Consider the following 19,260-nt stretch of genomic DNA (forward strand, 5'->3'; position numbering starts at 1 on the left):
TACTGACGTTTGTGCCTTACGACAGTAGCTCTCCAATGAATGTTTGGAAATGTGGATCGATGGAATAATAATCAAGTTACGCCATCTGTTGTAAAACCGCACGAACTTATCCATAGACCATTAAAAAATATATTTAGTTAAAATTTTGTAATTCGTCGCGTTCCTATTATTTTGGTGTACGTAGGTATGTCTGTAGTTAGTAATGAAAGAAAAAAATATGAAGAGAGTGGAGAAGAATCTGAAAAAGATTTAACAAGTTTAGAAGATATTTATCACAACCCTAATATCGAAAGACCCTAACTCATATTTTTACCAAATAGAGTTTTCATAGAGAAACCTAAATATGCCTTCACTAAAAAACTTATTGTATCTATATTATATGTAGACTAACGGAAATGATACAATACTTTCATGCTTTAAAAAAACTATAATTGCTCTGGTTAAATTTGGACTCAGTTTTTCCCGTCTCCTGTAGAAGAAGAAGAAAATGTTACTTAGATCCCAGCTAACAAGACATACAGTAGATTCTGTTTTTATGCGGCTTTTTTTATGCGATTTTGAAATAGTGCGGTTTTTAAAAAAATTAAAAAATGCATGTCGACCTATCGGGAAATGTACATATAAACAAGATTCTAAACCAGCTTAGCAAAAACTCATCACAGATTACATCAAAAATGCTAACCCTACAAATATGGAACCGCCTGCATCACCATCCTGATCAGACGTTTACATTTCCTCAAGTGACGGAAGTGATTTTACGCCAAATCCTAAACGAATGCGCAACATGCGGATATTGTCTGATTCTATTTCTGACGATGTACATTTATTTTTCGATTCTGACGTTTCTTAAATAAAGATATAATTTTCAAAAATACAATTTTTTGTTTATGCGATTGTATTACATTATTTCAGATTTATGCGGTTCTTAGCACTTTTGAAACCAGTTTTACTATAGAACTGGTAGCTTTTTTTATGCTGTTTTTTTTATGCTGTTTCTTGCGGAACGTATATACCGCATAAAAACAGAATCTACTGTATTTAGTATTTACAGATTAACATAAGCATGAAGTGGTTTTTCCATACAGTAAAAAAAATGCAAATGAAATGGAGAAACAATTTGTGTATCTGTAATTATTATCATAATGGCTAGCAATATCTCAAACTATGTCATTTTAATAAAAATAAACAGAAACAATCAACAAATTTCTTATAACAGAGAAAAATATGTGCATACTCATTCTTGGTGCATACTTATATAGCCAAGATACAAAACAACCGTATAAATTAGCTGTTGATAAGAAAGCAACCCAAGAGAGCGCACAAACCGTCTCTTATTAAGCTCTTCATAAATACATATATGAATACATATAAGAATAGAGCACCAAGTGAGTGAGAGCAGTAAAACGATCACTCTTTTCATTTGCATTGAACGACCCAGAAAGAGAACTTGTTTTAGTAAAGCTTCAGCTCATTTCGACTTCGTTTGTTGACAGTTGCGTTAGATGAACGCTGATTGTTGGTAGTAAAATCGAGGAATTCACATATAGATTTTGTTTATCAGTAAACTTAATTTACCATTTGTGTTAAAGCTAAAATTTTATTCAGTTACATATTGCAAGTGAAAAGAACAACGTTGTAAATATGCCCGCACCAAACGACAGCCTGATACCTGCACGCGTCAATCCCGATCTGGAGAAAGAGCGCAGGGCGGCCAGTTTTAGTATTTTTGAGTTTCAGTGCTGGTGGCATGGTGGCGCAGAAAAATTGAAGGAAAAACGCGAAATCGGTAAGTCAACTTACGGAATGGAAGTAGGTGTAGGCTTGCAAGGGGGACAAGTGCGCGGTATTAAAGAAAATAAGCTGAAGTCAAATATACGAGTATAAAAAAAGAAATAAGTTTTTAAATATTTTTAATGTGTTAAATATGAGCTAAAGAAAGTTTTATAAACAATGTCTGCACTGCTGAAAAGGAAGTTTGATAGATATGAAATAATTTCATAAATACATTAAATCATCATTTCAATTATTAAGCAATTTTATTAGTACAATAAGATCATAAAGTGATACCTTATAGTCGAGTAGAGGCAGTGAAATAAAAATAAAAATTACGAAAAACTAAATTAAATTAAATAATTATGAGGTGAAGTGAAAAGTTCAGAGCGTTTTTTTTTCATTTTATTTTGACGATGAAATTAAGTTAGCTAGATTTCTTCTGGCTGATCTACACTTCCCGGATAATGAAATAAGTGCATGCATGTCGGTCGACATCTACGCTTTCTACAATTTTAACGACATTTTCGACGAATGTCTCAGCAGATGGTGCCTCTTCTTTGAGGTTTATAAATATTTATTTATTTCTGAAATCAATAAACATTTCTTATTACGGAATACTTATAATAAAAGCATATTCAACAAAAAGAAAAATATGTTAAATTATTCTTACCCACTACATACATATTACAAAAATACCGAAAAATTAAATTATAATAAACGGTTTAATTAGCAGAAAAGCATAGCTTAGATAAGGTAAAATCAAATTCAATAGTATTCCAGATCTCATTGAGTTCATGAAGAGAGCGAGCAACAGGAGCATTGCAAGCATAATTTGTTCCGCACCTTTATAAATGGAACGGATTTACATATAATTTATAAATATCTGATAGGGGCCGAAAAGTTAACCGTTTCTAGAAGAGAACAACTGTCAATAATATAATTTTGATAAAATTAAACAGAAAAGACAGCGACAAAATCGATCTTCTACTTTCTAGCTGTTTGAGATTAATTACAAGTAGGCGAGATTTATATGACGGGACAGGATCAGAGAAATTTAGAGAGGAAAAAGCATACTTAAGAAAAACTTTTTGAGCTCGTTCAATTCTGTCGATAGAGAATTGGTGGTAAGGCCTCCAAATGAACTCGGCATATTCTAATATAGAACGAGCAAATTCTGTAAATAGTAACTTAAGTGTATAAGGGTCTGCGAAACCCCAGTATAAAGTACGTTTTACATAGAATAAAATCTATATGGCTAAGAAATGTAAAACGTGCATTAAAAATAACCCCTAGATCTTTGATTTCTTCTTCCCCGATGTTGTAAGAAGTAGGAATAATAGAGCTTTTTTTTTTAAACGAGAGTTTAAAACACTTTTTAATATTAAGCGAAGCTTGAAGTTTATGTACATCCGCCGAGCTTGAAATACATTTTTAAATCATCAGCATGCAGAAGGAAGTGGGCAAAAGAGAAACAACTACTTACATCATTGATAAATAAAACAAAGAGTAAATGCCGCAGTATACTTCGTTGAGGTAAACCAGAAGACGCAGATGTAGAAGTTTATCTAATACAATTTTATGCGATACTTTATTGAACGCTTTAGAAAAGTCACTATATATGCAATCGACCTGTGGCCCTGCTGAAAAAGCTGCAATACAGTATTCAGCGAAAACGGCTGAATGAGAAACTGTGGATCTACCTGTAACAGCTGCAATACAGTATTCAGCGAAAACGGCTGAATGAGAAACTGTGGATCTACCTGTAACAAAATCATGCTGATATGGTGATAATATACTTTTAACTGCAAAATACATCTTATTTTGGACAATATTTTCAAATAACTTAGATACTGACGAGAGCTTTTAGATTGGTCTGTAATTGCGAACATAATTTTTTTATATATACATATATATGTATAATTGGCGCGTACACCCTTTTTGGATGTTTGGCCGAGCTCCTCCTCCTATTTGTGGCGTGCGTCTTGATGTTCTTCCTCAAATGGATTTTTTTTTACCACTTTTAAAAATTGGAGTAACCACTGTCATTTTTCATTCATCCAGAGGCTAACGATTGGTTGAAAATTAATTTGAGGGTCAGAGCAAGGGAAGAACAACTGAAAAACCTTCAGCAATTGTTTTATGGAGCGTTTTAGGTCTAAGATACCCTTCTCAACATTCTCCACTGACAGACTCAATCACCCGAAGTTAAGAGACGAGGTAAGATCTATAAGGCTAACCCAGTTTGAATGAGGTTCATCTTTGACAAAATTTGCTTTAAAAATTTCAGCAAACAGGTTTACCACTTCAGAAGGGGGGGTAGCCAATTTCTCAATCAGAAAAACAGCAGATGGGACACAAGAACTGGACTTCCTAGATTTGATGTATTGGCAGCATAATTTAGGACTAGATTTAATATTGTTTTCAAGTTATTATAAAGGAACTTATTTAACCAATTAATTTTTTTTAAATAATGCTGATACATTGCAAAAACTTCCTTTCTATTGTTTGCTTTCAACTTCTGAAAGAATTTGTTACGCTTATTCTTTAGTCTTTTAAGCTCGCGCATGAACCAGGGAACCTGTACTGTCTTTTTTTAACTATAATATTTAATATTTATGCGACAGATCTCAACCACTTTAGAAGTAAAAATAGAAAAACCTTGGGCAGCGTCAGAATCTACAAACAAGTTTTCCCAGTTAACTTCAAGTAAAGAATTATCAACGCTTGAAAAATCACAGTAACTGTAAGGCTAATTTATGGCTAATTTATGTTATCTTCAGGAATACTAATGGGAAATTGATAAACATTTAATTTAAGTACCAAAGCAATATGCTGCTTACCTGTAGGTTAAAATGGACAAAGACAGTCCGAAATGTTAAAATCGATGTTGTCACGGACAAAAATACAGATCTAGAATTCTATTGAGTTTGTTTTGAAACAATTTATTTGCACTAGATTAAGACTTAAAAAATTATCAATGGCATAGGAATCGATCTTAGAATTAACTTTCATTGGTAGAAGACCCAGTTTTATTACCAGAACGGTATCGTTAGTTTTGCTGTTTCCGATACTGCTCTTCTTTACTGTATTGGGTCTGAAGTATTCTAGCGGAAAACGCTCAGAACTTTCTGCTTCACCTTATATGTAAATGGAATTACATAATCACAAGATGTCAGAAACAGATGTACAAAAATAACTAAAATACATATAAAACAGGTTTTTTATCGTTATATTTGCATATTAGACTAGAATATATTTAAATAGTGAAAATATGTTTGCAAAGTAATTCTTAAAGTAGCTTTTATTTAAATTACTGCGAGTAGAGGTTAAAACTGAGCTCCATATACAGGTGGCATTGACGAAAAACATACTAATGCAGAGCTTAGGTTTATATAGTAAGTGCAATCGAGACCTTTAGACGAACCAATTTTAAGAAATTGCTCATAAAGATGTAGTATTCAGACATCTTATACAACTATTAATTCACCTTTGTACACCTACAATTTCTCATATACACCCCGTTGCAAAAGTATAAACATAGCACTATTTTTTATAAAAATACAGTTCATTCACCAACAAAAACGATATGTTGCAAAGTTTCAAACTTCCTACAAAATAAGTAAAAAATTCAACAAAACGTTAAACCTTTTAACCCCAATTTGTAGAATAAATCAGGGTATGCAGTTTTATAGCCCATAAAATTTGAGTGCAACAAAGTGCAAGTTTGAAATGATTACAACATACTGTTGATTTTTGGCAATTTTTAACGCTGCATATAAACAAATTCGGCATGCACTTTACGTGTAAGAAAAGGCGTCTTTAGTCTCTACTGCTTTCTAAGTGTTTTACCTCATATTGTATTTTAACAGCAGTAAAATCAGTTAAAGCTACTGAAAGCTCTACAAAAGCTCGAAAAATAAGTAATTTCGCCTTCATTGGAAAAAGTTATTTAGAATTGACATTGAAATAGTGGCGAAAACCCGATGTCCATTTGGTTTGAAAGCCGCAAGAAGTATTCAAGAAAGTACTCAAAACCCATTAAATGTATTTCTAAATAGTCAATTGTATTTCAGAAACCGTTAAGTTTATTTCAAATTAGTAACACAGTAAAATTCCGATGCCATTTAATATACTTCAGAATGATCAATTACCATTAAATACACCTCAAAAAATGTGATATGCTCTTTAGAAAGTGTGAAATGTACTTCAGAATGCGTAAAATGTTCCGAAAAATATTTTATTACTGTAATTTTATTTTTAAAAATTTTAAATTACATACACACATAAGTACGGAATTATGTAATCTGAAATAAATTGTGCGCATCAAAGGAGTGCAAAGTACAATTCACTGCTCAGAAGAATATTTCAGAGTATGCGAAAGCTATGGAAACAACCAATCACAAGAAATTATACGCGCACACACATACTTTCTTACCACGGCGTCTTCCGCATAAAAACGCAAACAAACTGCATTTGGAGGCTTTATATTATATTAATTTGTGCTTTCACTTCAGTTTCATTCATTAGTTTATTTTCTTTAAATCTCACAAATCACAATACTACCAAGCCATTCACTGAATTTTCACAAACATATTATCTAACTTTTCTTTTTTTGTTTATTTTGTTGATTTCTTTTGTATTGGAAAGAAGCCTGACGTCAGACTTGTCAAAATCGCGAAAAATAAAGTAACTGTTTTTAATGGAGCCACCTTAGTTACTCAATTCGCCTTGTATATACATATGAATAGGTTACGTGCTTGACCGTTCTTCACCTCCAATATGTGGTGGGCCTTGTTGTTACCCTATAATTGAAGAAACATAACTTAATGTCAACTACAAGCAGCTAATAGTTTGTATGACATGCATTTTTATCTCAGAAAGGCACTCGCAGAATTGCTATTGCCTGCCGAGACGCCAGTAGTTTTGGAATACAACTTTTTCTAGCAGTCAATGTTTTATGTCACAGTGAGCACTAAACCTTAGACCAACTGAATAGTAGTCAATAATTAGCCCCCTCAGCTTTAACAGCCATAATACTTACACACATAATATTTTAGTTTACGTTGGCATTTTTATTCTAATGCAGAAGGAGGCAAATAATGACAGGACTCAGCTTTCCATTGTTTCGCAGAAGGCTTCAAACCAATGCACACACTCAACTTATCTAAGGGCAGTATGCTGCTTAGGAAACCATTGAACCAATTAGTGACGTAACCAGTTTTACTAGTTCTTATTAAAAATGTCATCTAAAAGTGTAGTACAGACAATTAATACAATTCATTAAATTTTACAAAAAGATTAAATTTCAATTTCTTAATATCATCACTAAATTCTATAATATTGCTGTAATTATTACATAATCGGGCACATCGTATAATAGGCTCATTCGTTGAATAATTGGATTTGTTAGTTGCATGAATAAACAATCGGTTAATTCTAAGCCTATAAGGCGAGATATGAGCATGGAAGAGATTGGTCAACTCATTGGAGTTAATGTTGGCATCGATAACACTATAAACAAAAATGAATGAGAAGTAGATTCTTCTATCAGATCTATTCGATCATTGCGAATACTTTGGAGACAATAAAATCAATATCATTGGAGAATAATAACTTGGCATCAAAGAAATACCTAGAACTTTCATTTCGTAACAGCAATTTAGTACACTTTGATCTAATTTGTAATTAAATGATTGATTTCCTATTAAAAATTATCACAATAATTTTTTTTACATTGCGATATAAATGGTTTATTATACACCATTGCTCGAACGCACATACCTATAGCTGACTGCAGGTTATTGCTGTCAGATGGTTTGCGTACTTCAAGTAGAAGTTTTATGTAAAGCGTTTTTCAGTAAGAGCGCTTCAACTTTTTTTTGAATAAAACACAAACGGTTTGACTTTTTTAAAAAATTTTTTTTTTATTATCGAGTTTGAACATATAGTACATTTAAGTATGAAATTCGATTTCTTTTGCATGACCACCGCGTGCACGTTTTACGAAGTCCAATCGTTGAACCCAATTTTCAACCACTCTTTTGCATAAATCGGCCGAAATTCCAGCAATTTCGCGTTCAATATTGGCTCTGAGCTCACAAATCGTCGCCGGCTTGTTACTGTAGACAAATGACTTCACATAACCCCAAAGAAAATAGTCTAGAGGCGTCAAATCACACGAGCGCGGCGGCCATTCGACCGGTCCGTTTCTGGAAATAATGCGCTCATCGAACTTACTCTTCAACAAATCAATTATAGCGTGTGCTGTGTGGCTTGTGGCCCCGTCCTGTTGAAACCACATGTCGTCTAAGTCCATACCATTCAGTTGCGGCCAAAAATAATCGTTTATCATGTCGCGGTATCGATTTCCATTCACACTAACGTGGCGATCGTTCTCGTCAACGAAAAAATATGGGCCAATTACGCCGCCGGCATGTAAACCGCACCAAACAGTGATTTTTTCGGGATGCAACGGTGCCTCATGAATCACGTGTGGATTGCTTTCTGCCCAGTAACGCATATTTTGCTTGTTGACAAAGCCATTGGGCCAAAAGTGAGCTTCATCACTGAAGATGATTTTTTGGAAAAAATCTGGATTACAGTAGGACAACAGAACGATTATTTTCATTTGCAATCGTTGCTCAAGTGTGTAGCGTTCCATGATGAAATGTATACTAATGAAGTTTGCAAATGACAAGCAAAAAGTAAAAAATATTGCGTCGTTCGCCCTCCCTATCGGAAAAAAGTTGAAGCGCACCTATTGAAAAACGCTGTACGTACATCATCCGCAAACATTAGGCAGTTGGCAAATTTAGAATAGGTCGGTAAGTCAATTATAAAAATAAGGAGTAACAATGTGCCACTGTGGATTTCTTGCGGAACACCTGAATAAGCCTAAACTAAAGTTTTAAAAACAATAGAACCGATTTTGACAATTCTTCTACTTAATTGGTGTCGTCGTAAAGCCATTCAGGCTTTTGCGCCATACAATAGGACTGGTATGATGAGAGCCTTCTAGAATGTTAGTTTTGTTCGTCGAGAGAGGACTTTATGGTACTACTCAATTGCCTATTTAGTCCAAAGTAGCCCTTATTGGCAAGAGAGATTCTACGGTGGATTTCAAGGCTGACATTGTTATCGGTGTTAATGTTGGTTCCTAAATAAGTGAAGTCTTTTACAACCTCGAAGTCGTAACTATCCACAGTGACGTGGGTGCCGATACGCGAGTGCGCCGACTGTGTGTTTTATGACAGGAGCTACTTCGTTTTGTCCTCGTTCACCACCAAACCCATTCGCTTTGCTTCTCTATCCAGTCTGGATTTTGACAATTACCAAGGAATAGAATAAAAGTTATCGATTAATAATATGAACTTAACCCTATGAAACTCCGCTAATAATAGGGAAAGAACTTGCATGCATCAAATTCAATGAGTTTGCTGTGCTTCTTTAACTTTACTTTTTAATTTTAAAACCAAAAATGTATGAAAAAAAGTCAGCATGGGTTAACAGACCTTTTGATATTAAAATACTTTGTTTTTTCTATGCAATCTTTTCAATGGAGTAATTTAAGACCTGGTTAATTTCCACAATATATTAAAATTATGTTAAATACAGATAAAATTCGTAATTTTATTAATTGCACGGTGTGTATGAACTCACCTTAGTACAATATACATCAATACTTACGTTTCGCAAGAGTCGTATGAGTAATTAGTGCAATTAGTGCCTGAGAACACTTGGGCTGAAAAGTCCCGGGTCTAACACATATGTATGTATGTATATGACACAAGTTTTATTGCATTCATCTCTTTTTCAGTTTGTACTAATTTTAAAAAAGACAGCTGTTCACATTTCATGATATTCTATTCATTAGTTCGTGAGCTATTGTGCTAAGAGTCACGCTACTTTTGTTACTTTCAAAACAAATTGATCAAAAAGAAGTTCTTGTTTTAATTTTACACTGCTTCTTGATGGTAAAAAATACCGTTCAAGCGAAGCAATGGCAAGAAAAGGGCAGCCATTTTGCAAATTTCATGAAAAGGATATTGTCCTGTATGCGTGGTCGTAGTGGTCATTTGCCTGATGTTATTTTCCACTATTAACGGCATAAATTTCTCTTTATAATGAAATAAACTCCGATCATTTATATTAAAAAATAGCATTTTTCTTTGAATATCAAAATAACACCTGGAAAACCCTATACATGCACATCTACTACATACGCATATGTATGTGTATACCTCCCTATATGCAAGTAAGCAAAAAAGTTTTAATTGGTGTTAATTGCGCTAATTAACCTTTTTAGATTTCGTTAAACAATTTTATTCTTGCCTTGCGAAGGAATGTGTGAAAAAGGATTCAAGCAAAAGCCATCCTAAATATTTCGCTTATTCAACAATTTTTTTTTTTGGTAATATATGAACAATTGACATATTTATTTTTGATGAAACATTTTTCATTAACTTTTCTTTCATAAATACACAGGCCGAAGCCAATATAAAGTTTTTAATTCAGTATTTTATTACAAAACACGAACTATAAAAAAATTAATATTGTATATAAATTATTTGGAAGTTGTAAAGCAACCACTCCCTTACAATTAGCGCGGTATGCTTTGGGATGTTGTTGTGATTAAAGGAGAATGTTGCTGGTAACTGTAATTTTCCGACAGTTATGGGACTGTCCTCCTTCAATCTTTCTAGATAAATTATTGGGTAGGGGGAAAAAGTTTGTTTTGTCTTTGTTTTTCATCGAGGTCAAAAAGCTACCGAAGCAGCCTGGGACATTTGCGACGTGTATGGAGAAGGTGTCATAGGCAAGTCTACAGCACGGATATGGTTTGCAAATTTTAAAAATGGCGACTTTGACGTCGATGACACGTTCCGCAACGGAAGGTCTGCTGAATTCGATGAAGAACGTCTCAAATCACTTTTGAAGGAGAACGGTCGCCAAACCAGTCGCGAATTGGTGAAAAAAATAAACTGCATCACAAAACGATCACTTATTCTCAATCAACCTCATTTATGGGGATTTACCGAAAAATTGAGAGCCTGGTTGCCTCAAGAGCTCAACGAAAAAATACGCCTTCAAATTGCTTCTCAGCACCTCGCCCGCCATCGAGCAACACGCGGTCATAAACAGCGTTTTTTGTACCGAATCGTCAAAGCTTCACTTCAAGATCTCGAATGAGAGGACCTTCAGCGTCCGCCGTATTCTCCGGACTTTGCATCGACCGATTACCATACTTTCCACTCCCTATCAAACCATGTGAAGGGCGTTACCTTCGATAACGACGAGATCCTTAAAAACTAGCTCAACAACTTCTCTGACACCAGACCAGGTGGTCGAGAGGTGAGAAGAGATTGTAAACAGGAATTGCGAATATATAATTGGTATACTTATTGATATAATTATTGTTTCTTGCTTAAATAAGTATTCGGTAAAAGCGCTACGAACTTATTCCCCATCCTAATATCCTAATAATAGAGCCTTCAAGCCCACGAGCCCTCTCAATTTGCCGTCATTGCCCGCCCAAATCATACCATAGCCCGCCTCCATATTTCGCAGTACCAACCACATTAGATGGATTGAGCGCTGTACCTTCCCTTCTCCAGACAAAAGTGCGTCATTTCTACTCAAGTATGTTGAATTTTGACTCGTTGATGGTTATTTTCATCTCATTGCTCCAAAATTCATTTGGATTGCTAACGTATTCTTCAGCAAAGAACAAAATTTTTTACTCGCATGAATCCTGGAAAGTAGGGGACTTTTCCTAAGAGTGTACGCTCTGTATCGACCAAATATTGTCGATACGCCAAATCTTGGAAAAAACCCATGAAAGGAGAATCGACACACACCATCTTTTCGTCGACTTCAAAGCTGCATTCGACAGTACGAAAAGGAGTTTCCATTATGCCAGGATGTTTGAATTTGGTATCCCCACAAAACTAATATGGCTATGCAAGATGAGGTCGCTCAACACCAGCCGCGCCGTCAGAATTGGGAAGGACCTCTCCGAGCCGTTTGATACCAAACGAGGTTTCAGACAGGGTGACTCGCTGTCATGTGACTTCTTTAACCTGATGTTGGAGAGCATCGTACGAGCCGCAGAACTTAATCGCTCAGGCACAATTTTTTATAAGAGCGTACAATTGTTGGCGTATGCCGATGGTATCGATACCATCGGTCTTAACAACCGCGCCGTTAGTTCTGCCTTCTCCAAACTGGATAAAGCGGTAAAGCGAATGGGTTTGGTGGTGAACGAGGACAAAACGAAGTACCTCCTGTCATCAAACAAACAGTCGGCGCACTCGCGTATCGGCACCCACATCAATGTCGACAGTCATGATTTCGAAGTTGTAAAAGACTTCATTTATTTAGAAACCAGCATTAACACCTATAACAATGTCAGCCTTGAAATCCAACGTAGAATCTCTCTTGCCAACAAGTGCTAATTTGGACTGAGTAGGCAACTGAGCAATAAAGTGCTCTCTCGATGAACAAAATTAACACTCTACAAGGATCTCATCATGCCCATCCTAACGTATGGCGCAGAAGCGTGGATGATGACAACATCCGATGAAGCGACGCTTGGAGTGTTTGAGAGAAAGATTCTGCGTAAGATTTTTGGACCTTTGCACATTGGCAACGAATATCGCAGGCGATGGAACGATGACATAGACATAGCGCAGCGAATAAAGATCCAGCGGCTACGTTGCCTGGGTCATGTCGTCCGAATGGATACAAACGCTCCGACTCTAAAAGTATTCGATGCTATACCAGCTGGTGGTAGTAGAGGAAGAGGAAGACCTCCTCTGCGTTGGAAAGATCAGGTGGAGAAGGACTTGGCTTCACTTGATGTGTCCAATTGGCGCCGGTTAGCACGAGAAAGAAACGACTGGCGCGCTTTGTTAAACTCGGCCAAAATCGTGTAAGCGGTTATTTCACTATCAGTTCATTTAAATCACTCGTTGTTTGCTTATTCATCTTCACTCTTAAAAACTTGCAACATCAATGGCAAAATATGAGAAATAAAACTAACTTTTGCAGTTGAATTATGGAAAAAAAATAACGGAACACACATAGTTTACTATAATATACTAAAAAATTTGCGTGTCCCACTTTTTGTTTGACTTTGAAAAATTATGTTATTGCCGTTATTACTTAAATAAACGGAGTTACTGTTAATACCAAAACAGCAATTATGCATAGTGAATAGTTAAAAATGAATTATATTCAATGCAAATGATTTATTAAAAGTCTGTGAATAATTTCTTTATTTATATAAATTTGAATTTTTTGAATGTTGGTGTTCCAGTTTTTTTTTTGGTTCACTGAATGCATAAGATATATCCGTTTGCGCATAAAATAGATTTGCATAGGACAAAAGCTTCTTATATTAAATTAAAATTATTATATTAAAAAAAAATCTTATAAATTGGAAACATAAATGGATTTAATTTGGCGAGAAAAAGGATCAGAGATCATGGCGTGGTACGTTCAGAAGAAAGGCAGACACACTCAGCACAGTCCAGCTTCATCCTAGGTTTACTTAGGGAATTGGGTTTGTATGAGTTATTGTGATGAGTAGAGGTCGTAAAAAACCTTTAGGTCGAAGTGCAATATTCTATTCTATTCTGCTCGACGTGAGCTTATTAACGTTTCTTTTAGCCGGTAAATGTCAGTGTAAGCTGTCCAAACAAAAAAAAAACCAACAAAAGAATACACAATAACTACTCATTCGTGACCAAATATGAACTACGCTTGAGGGTTGAAAGGTAAAGTTTCGTTACTCGCTTTCATAAGGTGGTATACGAGATGTGTTCAAAAAGTATCGCGAATTTTGAATTTTCGCAGGTTACGTATATTCGAATTTCGATTTTTTTGTGGCGATATGTTGGTACTCATGTCTCTCACTCATGCCGACGAGTTCGGCCATTTTGAATGTTCAGTTATTTGTTGACAGCTGCTTTGCTTGCACATGTTTCGGCTCGTCTTCGATTTTTACCTATTCAAAAAGATGGATCAAAGAACCTGTATCAAATTTTGTGTGAAAAACGAAATTAAGTACGCGCATGCATTCCGAATGTTGACTGTGTCATACGTAGAAGCTACTTTGGACCAAAGCAACGGGTGGTACAAAATCTTCTTAGAAGGCCGAGAAGATGTGAACGACGAAAAGCGTGCTGGACGCCCGAGCACTTCAACAACAGACGAAAAAATTGATGAAGTGAAGAAAATGGTATTGGACAATCGCCGAATCACCGTTAGAGAAGTTGCTAAGGAACTGAGCATGAGACGGGTCGCCGCAAAATTCGTACAAAACTGCTCAATTTCGATCGAATGTAAAAGTTTTGCTTACCGTTTTCTTCGATTGCAGGGGCGTTGAGCATCATGAGTTCTTGCCACAGGGTAAAAGGTCAATAAGGAATATTACCTGCAAGTTATGCGAAATTTACGCGAAGCAATCCGCCAGATATGCTCGGATTTGTGGGAGAAAAAAAATTGGCTCTGGCATCACGATAACGCCCCTGCTCACACGTCGTTGCTTGTGCGCGACTTTTTGGCCAAAAACAACACACTAATGATGCCACAACCACCGTATTCACCAGATCTGGCCTCCTGTGACTTTTTCATGTTCCCGAAACTGAAGAGGCCCATGAAAGGATGACGCTACGCTACGATTGACGAGAGAAAGACGGCATCGAAGGCGGAGCTGAACAAGATAAAAAAATTGATTTTTTGAAGTGCTTCGAAGATTGGAAAAAACGTTGGCACAAGTGCATAATATCTCATGGAGATTACTTTGAAGGGGACAAAATAGATATTAATGAATAAATAAATAATTTTTGAAAAAACACAAAATTCGCGATACTCTTTGAACACACCTCGTACTTGCCATACCCACGTATCACTATGATTTCTCGTCATATATAGGGTTTTTCAGTAAGAGCGCTTCAACTTTTGAACTTTTTTGAATAAAACACACGTCGCCGGCTTGTTACTGTAGACCAATGACTTCACATAACCCCAAAACGGGACGGCTTGTTAAATGGACCGTAAAATGGCCGTAATGCTCTTAAAGTGGCAGCAACAGAACGATTATTTTCATAAAAAATTTGCAATCGTTGCTCAAGTGTGTAGTGTTCCATGATGAAATGTATACTAATGAAGTTTACAAATGACAAGCGGAGGGCCTATCGGAAAAAAGTTGAAGCGCACCTATTGAACAACCGTATACATACATCCCGTTGCAAAATTATAAACACACAACTAACATACTTACTATATGAGCCGTTTTCTATGAAAGTTTCACAAAAAATTAGTTAATGATAAAAATTAATAGAATTTACTATCAACTTTTTATTTATAAACTGTTTCCAAAAAAATCTGTAAAAATTTTCATTGTTTTTATCACAAACTAATTTTTTGTCAAAATGGACTTACACCACTTTCAAAGAAAAATTCTCACTTTTTCACTTTTTGCTGACTTCGAAAGTCCTTCTGAAGACATTAAAAGTATAAATTTTTGTTAATCACACTAAAAAAATGATTACATTATAAATTTAAATCAAGTTAATATTTAAAAAACATAAAATCAGGGCTTTAACATATTCCAATATTTTTCAAACCATTCAAATGCAAACCCACATAATATAAAATGGACTTACACCACTTTCATATACAGAAGATTCTGTTTTTATGCAGTTTTGAAATAGTGCGGTTTTTTTTTTTAATAAAAAAATGCATGTCGACCTATCGGGAATTGTACATATAAACAAGATTCTAAACCAGCTAAGCAAAAACTCATCACAGATTATATCAAAAATGCTAACCCTACAAGTATGGAACCGCCTGCATCACCATCCAGATCAGACGTGTACACTTCCTCAAGTGACGGAAGTGATTTTATGCCAAATCTATTTAATCAATTCTATTTCTGACAATGTAAATTTATTTTTCGATTCTGACGTTTCTTAAATAAAGATATAATTTTCAAAAGTACATTTTTTTGTTTATGCGATTTTATTTAATTATTTCAGATTCATGCGGTCTATGGAACGTATCTATAGTTATAATATGGGACTAGTACCCTTTTTTTATGCGATTGTATTACATTATTTCAGATTTATGCGGTTCTTAGCACTTTTGAAACGTATCTATAGTTTTACCAGAGAATGTTAATGCATTAATCTGAAATAATTAATTAAATAAAATCGCATAAACAAAAAAATGTACTTTTGAAAATTATATCTTTATTTAAGAATCTTTACTATAGAACTGGTAGCTTTTTTATGCTGTTTATTTGATGCTGTTTCTAGCGGAACAGAATCTACTGTACATAAGTATGTAGCTCATATTACAACAAAGTTTCAAACTTTCTATGAAATTTCAATGCAAATTTCATCAAACCCATGCTGGAATTTATTTTATATGGAAGAAAAAGCCTAACATCTTCAAACAACAAAACTCGCATAACAAGAATAATAATAAGAATCCTATTGACTGTAAACTTAATATTTGGCCTGAATATCAGCTGAACAATATCATTTTTAATTAGTTACCTGTTAATTTTATTATTGAATCTAAATTGTAATTTTAGAAAACTACCTTTTCAAGGATCTCAGAGATGGGCACCTGCACGACTACCTCTCACATGAAGATCTTTACAATCTAGCAGTGAAGGATATTACCGAAGCGTCACAAAAGTTGCGCAAATTACAAGCTCTGCGCAACCCAGGCGGCAATGATATCTGGCCGTAAGCACTAGCGACCGACTTGAAATCAAATGTAAAAACTTCACCCTTTTAATTTTCAGGAAAATACTCTACAGCAACGCTGTTTATGCATTGGCGCCTGGTGGGCATCCGTTTTCAACGCACATCACAATGTTTATTGATGTGATTTTTAATCAGGGAACACCGGAGCAAATTGAAAAATTTGGCAAACCCGCAGCAAACTGTAACATAATTGGCACCTATGCCCAAACTGAAATTGGACATGGCACAAATGTACGCGGTATTGAAACACGTGCTGTCTACGATCGCAAAACCGATGAGTTTGTGTTGAACACGCCCAATTTGCAGGCCTATAAATGGTGGCCGGGAGGATGTAAGTGGAAGTAGTTAACTTGTTTGATTGTATTTGAAATAAATTTGAACTTTGACGTGCAGTGGGTCACACAGCCAACCACGCCATGGTGGTAGCCCAGCTATACATCGACGACAAACACCACGGCATACAAATGTTCATGGTGCAGCTGCGCGACTTGGATACACATATGCCACTGCCGGGTGTCCATATTGGTGAAATTGGCAAGAAACTTGGCATGGCTGGTGTGAACCAGGGATTCCTTGGTTTCACGAATGTGCGCATACCACGCACAAATATGCTAATGCGCAATGCCAAGGTACTGCCGGATGGCACATTTGTCGCCAGTCCGGCATCAAGGTTGAATTATATGACTATGGTGTACACACGTTGTTTGATTGCAAGCTTTTCATCGGACGCACTATTACAAGCTGCCACTATAGCAACGCGTTACTCAGCAGTGAGGCGACAGAGTCCAATTAATGCTAAGTAAGTGCCTTCCTGAAACTACTTATACACAGTTACTTTGCAATTGGTATTGAAATGTATCTCTGTTCTAGTGAACCCGAACCACAAATTATCGATCATGTAACACAGCAGCATAAACTTTTCCCCGAAATAGCCAACGGCATAGTCCTCTTTCTAGCAGCACAAAAAGTTTGGGAAATGTATGATCTTACACTAAAAGAGATCGCTGCTGGCGATTACGCGCGTATGACTGATATGCATATCATTTCGTGTGCGCTAAAGGTGCTCACCACCACAGATGCCTCATTCGGCATCGAACGTTTACGCTTGTCCTGTGGCGGTCATGGCTATCTGTCCTCAACTAATTTGAGTACCATCTACGGCAATATCGTGGCTGCATACACTTACGAGGGTGAAAATACGGTATTGCTGCTGCAAATTGGGCGTTACTTAGTAAAGTCTTGGTTACAGTTGACACAAGGCAAGAAAATGTCACAGTTAGTTTCATATCTGGCGGAAATGCATGGACAGCGTCAGATGCTGCAGTGGAACGACACTTGGGAGTACCTGGTTAAGTTACTGCAGTACACGGCGGCAAAGTGAGTAGATATGCGAAGGGGAATACAAAATATTCAAATATTGAATTTCAGCAAAACTCGTCTGGCTTGCGAGAATCTGACAAAACGTGTGGCAGCGGGGCAGACACAAGAGGAAGCAGCCAATAATACAGGCATTGAGCTAACACAGGCAGCAGAGGTGAGTGGCAAAGGTTTTGTGGCAACAATTTTTGGGGAAATGCTGCTATAATGGCTGTCTTTGACAGAATATGAATTTGGTAGACGACATTTAAATCCGGCCAGTGCCTAAAAAGTTTTCCGGGTTTCGGGTATTATAATTCTATGGTGTTGGTGTTCTAAGTAGCTTAGAGTATCCAGTATTTTTGTTTTTAGGGGAAAAAAATGCTACTGTGTATTAAAGTTTCAATTAAAAGTATATTTTCCTTGTTCGTATTTTTTTTATCACTTCTCTCCCACAGCTTCACGGTCGCCAGTTTGTCGCCTCGGTCATCTTACAGTATGTCACCGGCGCTAAATCTAATCAACGTTCTAAAGCGCTCAACTTGGTATTGGAGAATATTTTAGAACTGTATTTAGTTCAAACTGTCTTACGCCATATGAACGATATACTGAGGGTAAGCATATACTTGTATTACTTCAATTTGCATAATTCTTCTTCTAATTCTTTAACTGTTCTAGTTTACTCCAATTAACGACACAAATCTGCGCTCTCTTCAAAATCGTCTCGAAGTAGCTTTGAAGAAATTACGCCCTGACGCAGTAGGCATTTGTGATGGGTTCGATTATCATGATCGTTTACTAAACTCAACATTAGGTAGCTACGATGGCAATGTTTATGAACGCTTATTTGAAGCGGCCAAGCAGAGTCCACTAAATCAGAAACCAGTGCCCGACTCTTTTGAAAAGTATTTGAAGCCCTTCATGAAATCAAATTTGTAAAATTTCTATAAAAACAAATTATTTTTATCATTTTGTATAACAGCCTTAATTAGTTTGCAAACTATTGTATATAAATGTATAGCAAATGCTTATTGTAGGTGGTGTAACTGTAGGCATGTACAAGGTGGCGCAAAGTTAATTAATCATCTAATATTGTTCTTGAATAACTTTTTTAATAAATAAAAAACAATGATTTGGCATGAGTGAAGTCTTTATCTTGGTCTTTACACACTTGCTTGTAATTTTGTGCAATGCAGCTGTCTAGTTCACAATCGTACATAATCTCTAATCGAATACTATATTTTGCACGAATCGCTAAACAGTAAGAAATTACCCTGTGCACAGTAGCAGCTTTTGAAGTAAATTGGAAGAAAAACTTAGCGACAAAATATTATTGTACATAAAGTAAAAA

General features: G+C 35.8%; 1 protein-coding gene across 2 annotated transcripts; it reads left to right on the forward strand.

Moving 5' to 3' along the window:
• The first annotated feature begins 1,494 nt into the window (after window positions 1-1,494).
• LOC129246473 (probable peroxisomal acyl-coenzyme A oxidase 1) lies at window positions 1,495-19,051 on the forward strand. 2 transcript variants are annotated; one of them, XM_054885329.1, is made up of 9 exons: window positions 1,502-1,519; window positions 1,590-1,786; window positions 16,376-16,532; window positions 16,592-16,884; window positions 16,947-17,352; window positions 17,424-17,930; window positions 17,982-18,087; window positions 18,368-18,523; window positions 18,588-19,051. In XM_054885329.1, exons 2-9 carry the CDS (start codon window positions 1,642-1,644, stop codon window positions 18,846-18,848), a joined length of 2,031 nt encoding a protein of 676 aa, XP_054741304.1. In that variant the 5' UTR covers window positions 1,502-1,519; window positions 1,590-1,641; the 3' UTR covers window positions 18,849-19,051. The 2 variants fall into 2 exon arrangements, with proteins under 2 accessions (XP_054741303.1, XP_054741304.1); XM_054885328.1 differs by having other exon boundaries at window positions 1,495-1,786.
• Window positions 19,052-19,260: the final 209 nt, after the last annotated feature.

Source organism: Anastrepha obliqua, chromosome 4 (assembly GCF_027943255.1).
Source record: "Anastrepha obliqua isolate idAnaObli1 chromosome 4, idAnaObli1_1.0, whole genome shotgun sequence".
In the NCBI taxonomy this organism is placed as follows: Eukaryota; Metazoa; Arthropoda; class Insecta; order Diptera; family Tephritidae; genus Anastrepha; species Anastrepha obliqua.

What these genes read in the sequence shown, in the direction of transcription:
- LOC129246473 (XM_054885328.1), top strand. Translation starts at nt 1,642, where the DNA reads ATGCCCGCACCAAACGACAGCCTGATACCTGCACGCGTCAATCCCGAT. An exon ending in GAAGGAAAAACGCGAAATCG is followed by an intron (nt 1,787 to 16,375) that starts GTAAGTCAACTT and finishes TTGTAATTTTAG; the next exon opens with AAAACTACCTTTTCAAGGAT. An exon ending in AGCTAACACAGGCAGCAGAG is followed by an intron (nt 18,088 to 18,367) that starts GTGAGTGGCAAA and finishes TCTCTCCCACAG; the next exon opens with CTTCACGGTCGCCAGTTTGT.